Below are 9,547 nucleotides of genomic sequence, written 5' to 3'. Positions count from 1 at the left end.
AATGTGATGCTATGCTAAAGTCTTACAAAGTAAATAAATAATTCTACCTCATAATTAAGTTGTTTAATACATTTAAATGTTCAACTTTTATAGGTTTTTGGTATGACCAAAAGCTCACAGTGTCAAGCTGTATCACACAAGTAAAATAGGGTACAAAACTAAACACATACACACAGCTTATTAGTAAAGGGAAATAAGATAGGATTCAAATTTGATTACTGCAACCCATGCAAAGCCAGGTACTTTGGCTAGTTAGAAATCCTTATGACATATCCTGTCCAATGAAGCTTGTGCCATAGAAACATTGTTGTTTGCCTGTGCCAGAATGCTGGCATTAGTTCCAAGTTATATGGAGGATTGGAGTTTTTCTGTACTTCCACTTGAATATGGAGGACATAACTGAAGGTTATGGTGTACAAAGCGTTCAGGTGTTTCCAATATGCCATCCAAGCTTCACATCCACACAATAGGTTAAAGATGACAACAGCTGGGTAAACACAAAGTTTGGTTTGGGTCCTAATATCATAATCTTTAGTTTGGCTTCTATTCTATCCAGGAAAGCATACAGTTCTCCAGCAGACCCTCTATATGCTTAAAGAAGGGTGTTTGTACCCAAAAGCTTGCAAAGGACAATTTTTCCAACTATTTAGTTGGTCCAATAAAAGATATTGCATTTACCCAAATAACCTTGTCTGCCTATAATGATAAGAGACATTATTTCATAGAGTTATCAATAGGAAGATCTCCAAACACTTTACAAGAGTTTGGAAAAATATTAGCCCCATTTTAGAAAGAAGCAGAGAGAGATTAAGATCAAAATAATTAAAAAAAAAAAAAAACAGGGGGCCTCAGGAAGACGTGGAGACACAACCTGAGCAAGACAGATGACAAATGCAAGGAGTGCCCAGGTAAGAAACAGGGGTCCAGACAGTCTCCCAAATCGGGGGGTGGCACACGCAGCTATGCAAGGCCTTAAATGCCTATATACCAATGCTCGTAGTAGGGGGAACAAACAGGAGGAATTCTCCCTCAGAATAGCCAGTTCAAACCCAGACATAATAGGGCTTACAGAAACATGGCGGGATTCATCCCATGACTGGGCAATTAACATTAGGGGCTGCGGGACTTGAACCTGTTCAGCCTTCACAAGAGAAGGCTGAGGGAGGACCTGGTGACTGTCTATAAACTCACTAGGGGGGACCAGAAGGGTTTGGGAGAGATCTTGTTTTCCTTAGCACCCCCTGGCATAAAAAGGATTAACGGCCACAAGTTGTTGGAGAGTAGGTTTAGACTAGACATCCGTAAGAACTACTTCATAGTTAGGGCGGCTAGGAGCTGGAACCAACTTCCAAGAGAAGTGGTGCTGGCTCCTACCCTGGGGGTCTTTAAGAAGAGGCTTGATGCCTACCTGGCTGGAGTCATTTGAGCTTAGTTTTTCTCCTGCCCAGGCAGGGGGTCGGACTTGAAGATCTACAAGGTCCCTTCCAACCCTACTTCTATGATTCTATGATATGATTCTATGATTCTATGTTGGGAGCCCAACACTGCTACTGATTTACACTGTTCAACCTAATACACCTCAAGCCTGATTTTAAAGATGCTGAGCTCTGACATTTCAAAAGATGGACTGAGAGTTCTGATACCCTTTGAGAATCAGTACAAGTATGCATCAAGCTGAGTACCCTAGAGATCAGGACATCCAAGATCATTAGACTTTCTTTTAAACCTTAATATCTTTCTACCCAATGTTTCCTTTTGCAAGATCAAGGGATGCAGCAGGAATTTCTTGACTTACAGAAGTGATGAAAATCAAAAGTGGAATCATGCTTTTAAATGTAGAGTGCTGGGAGAAGTGAAATATCTGTTAAACTTGTCAAACATCTGTTATAGAAAGGGGGAAAAAAACAATCTGGTATTATCCTCCCTTCAGACTCCATGCTCTCACTCATTTAGGGAAGTAAGCTTTCTCTGCTTTGTTTTATAAATTGTCTTCCAAAGATTCTGCAGTTTGCAATATGGAAGGTTCTGATAATTGATAATAAATCAGAGAAGCCAAGTTGTATTATCAGGAGAGAAGGAAAAAACTTAATTAAACCAAATGGGATGAACTGCGGTTTTCATTAGGATGATACAAATAATTAAACACTTTTGGTTCATTGGCCAATCCAAAAAAATCAAATAAAATAATTTTACAAGAACTTGAAACGTAAAAAAATAGCTTTTTCTAGTTAAGCAGAGTCAAAACAAGCTACATTGTAAACTGAATGAAACCATGTGCTTGACATCCAGCAAAAAGGTTTCCTTCATTTTCATGTTTGTTTCAAGGTGTTTCCTTAAACTGAAGCAAATTTATATATAAAACATGTTTCAAAAAGAAAACTGAAAGGAAATAAAGATAAAAAAGCGCCTTCCACTTTGGGACACAACTCTGCTATATGCTCTGTGTGGGTGTCCACCCACAAAAAAAGTTTGACGTGCAATTGTTGTATTTCATCCAGAAATTGATAGGGCAAGGAAGGGGAAGAGGAAGAGAAGAAAAGATAATCCTTTTCCCAGGATCCTAATAATCAAAACTTGTTTTAATAAAGATAGTAAAAAGCCAATAATTAATTTGAGGCTACCTATTTTATTTGCTGCCCTTCCTCACACCCTCTATTTAATGCTCTCTTATTTTATGCAGTTGTTTAAAAATTATGCTTCACTGTTCAGGGCATACTCTTCTTTCCCTCTCAATAATCTGTATAACTGCTGTGTCAGATACTTAAAAGGATTTAGCTCAGGTGACCTAATTCTAGTAAATCATTAATGCCAGAAACAAACAGTATCTATGAAGTAAGTATGTCTCACATAGCCTCACATATGGGGCTTCCATGTTGTGAGAAGCCCCATATATGAGCTTTTCCTTCACTTAGAATCTAGTGAAAGAAGTCATTTTTTTTTTGTTTCAGTTGCTTTGTACATATTGCAAATATTGTTTCAATGTCAATAAACCATTTAAGCACATGGTTAAGTCTACCTCTATTCTGGAAAGCATTACAGGTTTTTTAAAATAAGAATTTTCCTGAATCCAGTCTGTTACAACAAAAGCATTTTGAATCATTTTAAAGGAAACACATGATGGTGTTATCACTCGGGTGCCTATGGGATTTATGCTATCTGCTGGTACATGTTATTGCATTATGAGGTAAAAGGAATTTAAAAATAATTAAATATGTAAAGAAAAAATCAAATAGAAGCTACATTATTCACAAAGGATGCACAAGGAAAACACATCAGCAATTAGTAAAGTATGCCAGTATTTCTACTGCTATTGCATTTCCAATTATTATTTAGACTCAGGCATTTTATTTTATATAACTCTAAACAGCAACAGGAAGATTTATGTACTACAGATTCTATACCAATAAAATATTATAGTAATATAGCGGACTAGCAGAAAGAGTTTTACAGATTATAGATTAAAGCTAAACTGATTGCTTCAGCTACTGATAACATACAATGAAACAGACCAGCTATTTGGTTTTCCATGTGGTATGAGAAGACAAACAACAAAAGATCCAAAAGAATCAGTCATGGGGAGACAGCCTGTCTAACTTCAGTGAAAAGTGCCATGGGATCATCAAAGGATCTCAAGGTACAAGGGTCACATTTTACATACCTTTAAAAAGATGAGTTCCACAAGTCTTGAAGCATTACTGTTTTTCTCTAAGAGAATACTTGCAAAATACAACAAGTGCTGTTGTCAGCAAATCTGAGTGATACTTGACATACCTGGTTTCAATGTTTTGATAGCCACTGGGGTACTGTGATTCCATAGTCCTTCCCACACCTCACCAAACTGGCCAGAGCCTAATTTTTTCAACAGTTTCAGAGATTTTCGGTCAATCTCCCAATGATCCACCGTTTTGTATGACAAATCAAAAGGAGTAGGAATTTCTTTCTGGGGTAGGAAAAAAAGAAACAACACAAATACTAAATATGTTGTTTCAGGATTATGTGTCAATCTTTGTTATACACATTCCAAATGAGGTTTCAATTATAAAGAGTGAATATTTACACGATGCATGCTTGATGAAGAATACATATCAGAATGTATAGCTTTACTATAAAATTCAACTCCTATTACAAAAAAGGTTGTTTTAGCTCCGAAGAAGATACCCCTACATAAAAAAGAAATAATCCCCCTAGCAAGTTTTTTGAACAATGAAATATTGCCTGCTTGAACTTGATGGTTTTGTCTCCGTAATTACCTATAGACAGCAAAAGTCATGAACTTGACGATTTCATCTCAATATACGTTTACACACAGCTATTCATAAATCACAAGTTGGCACATTTTCTCCTCTAGCTACACAATTATTTGTCCAAAATGCAATACTGTTTTATTATTAATGTGTCAGCTTCAAGAATGAAATAGTGCTGCTACCCACGACCTCCTAAAATAATCAGATCATCACCATTTTGCAACCTAATATCTTATGACTGATAACTAAAAGGTTAGTTCAAAAAATTTCTTTCACAATTCAGAACAAGTTTTACCTTTATACATGGGTTCCCAAGTGTTACGCAGAGTCCATCACCGTTCTTACAATAGTAGTCAACAAAATCTTTCAAGGTTTTAAAAGTCTTCCTTCTGCTTAAAAAAAAGGTCCCGTCATCCATCGTTCTGATCCTGTAGTGTTTCACAGTTGTTCCATCAAAAACTAAAAATAAAATAAATAAATAAAGATATATTAAGTTGCCAGGTGCTAAATATGTACAGTAGTACTGCACAGTAGTACTGCACAATAACACAGTCATGAGGTATAGATTTTAGCCATGTTTTCAAACCAGGAAATTATAGTTAAACTCTTATATGGGTATTGAAGCACCTAAATAAAAATGCCCTCATTTTTTCAGGTGCCAAGCACTCATACATCACCCTCCCAAAATCCAGCTCTTAGTATTTAGAAACCAAATATGAATTTAGAAACCAGTCAAACTTGAAAATTTGGGCCTACAGAATTTGGCCCAGAGATACAGAAAGGGTTCTCTGTGGGCGATTCCTACTTCTTGGGCATGTCCACACATGCACTTTAATGCAAAGTAGCCTAACTTACTGTGAATTAATGTGTCATGTCCAAAATTGTGCTAATACATTAATGCACAGTAAAAATAGGCTACTGCACACTGTCACTAAAATAGCATGCACTTTTGCTACTGTGCATTAGGGCAGCTTAATGCACATTTATTTAGTACCTCACATTAGAAGTACTAAATTTAATATGTAGCAGCAAAAGTGCATTAATGAGTGTGTAGATGTGCCCCTTGTGTCACAAAAAACAATAAAGATTATCTCTTACTAACATTCCATACATTGGTACTGACATTCCATATAGCAAGTTCTGGGCTGGCAAAGATTTAAAAGAGAACTAAAACATACCAGATGTACTTATTCTGTGAGGTTCTGAGCACCTGCAACTCCCACAGATATCATCAAGACCTGCAAGTGCTGAACATGTGTGAAAAATCCTGCTGATAATAGCATAGTATTTTCCTTTTGAAAGATAAATGTTTACAATTCTATCTGTAAACACATTATTGGTTATACTCTGTATGCAGAGAAGCACACATTTTCAGTCTTGGAAAAGATTAATCAAAGAGGCCATCATTAACAGACTAGCTGATGGCAATATCCTGAGGGATACACAGCATGAGTTTGCTGCGGGTAAGTCTTACTTGACCAATCTCGTTTCCTTTTATGACCAGGTGACCTATCACCTGGACAAGGGGGAAGAGATTGATGTCGTATATCTTGACTTTTAAAACGCTTTCAAACTGATATCCCATGATTACCTCTTGGCAAAACTGGCTAACTGAGGCCTCGACATCACCATGATCTGCTGGCTGGGGAACTGGCTCCACGGTAGGACCCAGAGGGTGATGGTTGATGGGAGCCAATCGTCTTGGTGCGCTGTGACCTGTGGGGTCCCACAAGGCTCTGTCTTAGGGCCTATACTGTTTAACATCTTCATCAATGATGTGGACATTGGTGTCAGAAGTGGACTGGCCAAGTTTGCCAACAACACCAAACTCTGGGGTAAAGCATCCACACCTGAGGACAGGAGAGTGATCCAGGCAGATCTTCACAGGCTCATGAAATGGGCAGATGAGAACCTGATGGTGTTTAACACCAAAAAATGCAAGGTTCTCCACCTTGGGAGGAAAAACCTGCAGCATGCTTATAGGCTCGGCAGTGCTACGCTGGCTAGCACTACAGATGAAAGGGACTTGGGGGTCATGATTGACCACAAGATGAACACGATCCTTCAATGTGATGCTGTGGCTAGTAAAGTGAGCAAAATGCTGGCTTGCATCCACAGATGCTTCTCAAGCAAATCCTGGGACATCATTGTCCCATTGTACTCGGCCTTGGTGAGGCCACACCTGGAGTAATGTGTCCAGTTTTGGGCTCCACAATTCAAAAAGGATGTGGAGAAGCTTAAGAGAGTCCAGAAGAGAGCTATGTGCATGATCCAAGCTCAGGAAAACAGACCTTATGATGAGATGCTGAGAACCATTGGACTCTTCAGCCGAGAAAAGTGCAGGGTCAGGGGTGATCTGATGGCCACCTCTAAGTTTATCAGGGGTGCTCATCAGGATCTGGGGGAACATCTGTTCACCAGAGCGCCCCAAGAGATGACAAGATCAAATGGTCACAAACTCTGCTGCGACTGATTCAGGCTGGACATAAGGAAGAACTTCTTTACTGTCTGAGCCCCCAAGGTTTGGAATAGACTCCCACCAGAGGCGGTTCAAACACCCACTTTGAACAGCTTCAAGACACATTTGGATGCTTATCTTTCTGGGATCCTATGATCCCTGCTGACTTCCTGCCCCTGGGGCAGGGGGCTGGACTCAATGATCCTCCAGGGTCCCTTCCAGCCCGAATATCTATGAAAACCTATGAAATCTATGAAATAATTTGCCTCACTGAAATCCTTTGCATGGGAGCTTCACACATTCCACTCTATTTCAGTAAATTTCTCAGGGTCAGGTTATGATCATGAGGTCCAAGGATGGAAAATAATTATGGAGCTAGTAGTATCAATTACCTCTGGAACCATGGCTGCATTCCTACAACCATGCAAAGAATCCTCTCAAGGTAATGGGTCAAGGAACAGGTGATACAATATGTGGCACATATGTAGGCTTACACTTGTAGAAACAAGGTCAGGGGGAAAGGAACATGCACTGTCCCCCCAGTCTCCAGTTCAGGGAAAGTTACAGCTGTGTTGCCACTTCTCTTTCCCCTGTTGCACAGGTTAGGCACTCTCTTTATACACAGACCTGGGGGAGCTGCAAGGATTCAGAATTGGTATGGATAGGTTAACAACATTGATCTGCACGTTTAATGGGACTTACAATGAGTGAGACAAAACATGATTTTTCAAAGGCTAAATCAAAGAATAACTCCTCAGAAAGCATGAAGGAGATGTCCCATTACACATTAGGGCATTTTTACATGTGCTTCTGGTGCACTGCACTTTAATTAGTGAGCTGTGCTAATTAAAAGCGCCTGCGCGTCACTGTATCAGCATCACGGCACGTCTCCATACTAACAAATGGTGGTGGTGTACTCTGAGCTAAAGCTCATTAGACATGTTTTATTTCAAAGCGCACCGTCACCATTTTGTCACCACAAAGACACACAGTGATGTTGATACACGTGATAGGTGAAGCTGCCAAAACGTATCAATAGCCATGCTCCAGCAGATTTGATTAATCGAGTCTACTCCAATGCACTGGATTTCCAACTTATTGGAGCAGGCTCCCTGCATGTGTGTAGGAGCTAATGGACTTCCGCAAGTTAGTTATACCATAGACAGAGTTCTATAGATAATGTGGCTGCCACTGAGGTATCCTGGTCCTACAACAGATAGATTTTAGGTGTCAGAGGGAGGACACACCTAGCAAGGAAAACAAGATTCTTTGGCGTATTCACAAAGACCTACAACTTTTAACACATTTGTTGTGAGCTAGAAGGGAGAGTTACAGATCAAGAGACAAAGGCCTGTGGGACTAAATCAGAGCGCAGAGATACGTAAGAAGGTGCTCCTGTTCCCTCTATTTTTATTTGCTGCCTAGACTTTCACAGTTACAGCAACAAGTATGAGGTTCAGACAGAGAGAATTTTTAGATCAGGAGAAATATGGAGTTCTCCTATGAGAAGGAAGAGTCTGAGCCTAAGGATAGTTTTTCTGAGCCTGGAGATCTTGGGACTGAAGTTTTCTGAGTTTTCAGCAGGAACAGTCTTCAGACCTGATAAAGTGGTTCCACATAGTGGAGCTATAAAGTAAAAAGAAGGGAAGTTTAAAAGTAGTTGCATGTGTCAGTATTCCTGAGATGCTAGGGTATGGATCAGAGGGAGATGAAGCAGTCTGTGCAGGTTGTCAGGGTAGGTTGAGTGCAAGGGAAGAAATAGAGAGCCAACTGTGAAAGGGGAGTATGGATCAACCACTGCTGGGCATCCAGGAAGACCATAATGGGAAAAGGGACTAGAACTAGATTTGAAAAGGAAAGGGTAGGATTAGGACGGAGATAACAATCATGAGGTGATGGACAAAAAAAAATAATGGATTTCCTGAAAATGTCTCCTATTTTTTCTTTTCTAAAGGGGGAGGGAACAGAAAAGAAAAGAAAATGTTCCTTTTGTCTTCTCACTTCCTAGTCACCCTCTGTTTCCCTTACCAAAATCTCCCTCTACTGCCTATCTCCTGAGATGAGTAGTGTCCCCACTTTTCATTTTGAGAATATAATAAGGATTGGTAGAGCAGAAATGGTGGGGAGGGATATATATATAGGCACACATGAGATATGGATAGATATAGATATAGCTATATCTTTAGATATATATGTTCTTGAAGTATTAGAACAATTAAAAACATAGTCAGTTGACATTGTTCATTAACTTAAAGTGCCAAAATGATAATCTTTGCATTTATAGTACTACCAATTGCAGGAATTCTTCAGCTGCATATGGTGTGTAACTTAATTGATAGAAAATATTGGTTACATATAATTACCAAGGATATCATGTAATATAGTTTTCTTCATCATTCATTCAGTTTTAATTGAAATAAAATATCCCCCATGCACTTCCTTAAGCAGTGTCATGTTCTATTAAATAGATTTTTTCTTTCTACTGTAGCATGTGTTTTCCATTGAATACCATCAGAGGGCGTATAGATGCTATTGAAAACATAAGGGTTTTTTGTATCTGCCCTGGAATATATATTTTTTAAAGAGCTCTGTTACCTATGTTATCTATATCTGTCTATGTTATTGTGAATAAAGATAAAAACATAAGGGTCAGAAACTAAATATACTTTCAGTGTGTATGTGTGTGTCCCATAATGTCCACAAGTTAGTTATACCATAGAGTTCTATAGATAATGTATAATCTAAGGATACCACTGAGGTATCCTGCTCCTACAGCAGATAGATTTTAGGTGTAGTTTATGTAGTCAGAGGGAAACTGCAGATAATGGCGGGGGGCTTCAATCAC

At 39.0% G+C, this 9,547-nt stretch overlaps 1 protein-coding gene across 1 annotated transcript in view; it reads right to left on the bottom strand.

Annotated features, from left to right (window-relative positions):
• FRK (fyn related Src family tyrosine kinase) overlaps nucleotides 1-9,547 on the bottom strand; it is a 108,245-nt gene that overhangs the window by 32,865 nt on the left and 65,833 nt on the right. The window contains exons 3-4 of the mRNA XM_019520067.1: nucleotides 4,540-4,703; nucleotides 3,772-3,940 (exon numbers count right to left, since the gene is read on the bottom strand). Of these exons, the coding sequence (XP_019375612.1) occupies nucleotides 3,772-3,940; nucleotides 4,540-4,703 (333 nt within the window). The remainder of the gene's footprint in view (nucleotides 1-3,771; nucleotides 3,941-4,539; nucleotides 4,704-9,547) is intronic.

This window comes from Gavialis gangeticus, unplaced genomic scaffold (genome assembly GCF_001723915.1).
Source record: "Gavialis gangeticus isolate Ggan-Ray unplaced genomic scaffold, GavGan_comp1, whole genome shotgun sequence".
In the NCBI taxonomy this organism is placed as follows: Eukaryota; Metazoa; Chordata; order Crocodylia; family Gavialidae; genus Gavialis; species Gavialis gangeticus.
The sequence above is the reverse complement of the archived record's forward strand: the minus strand, read 5'-3'. Positions and strand labels throughout refer to the sequence as shown.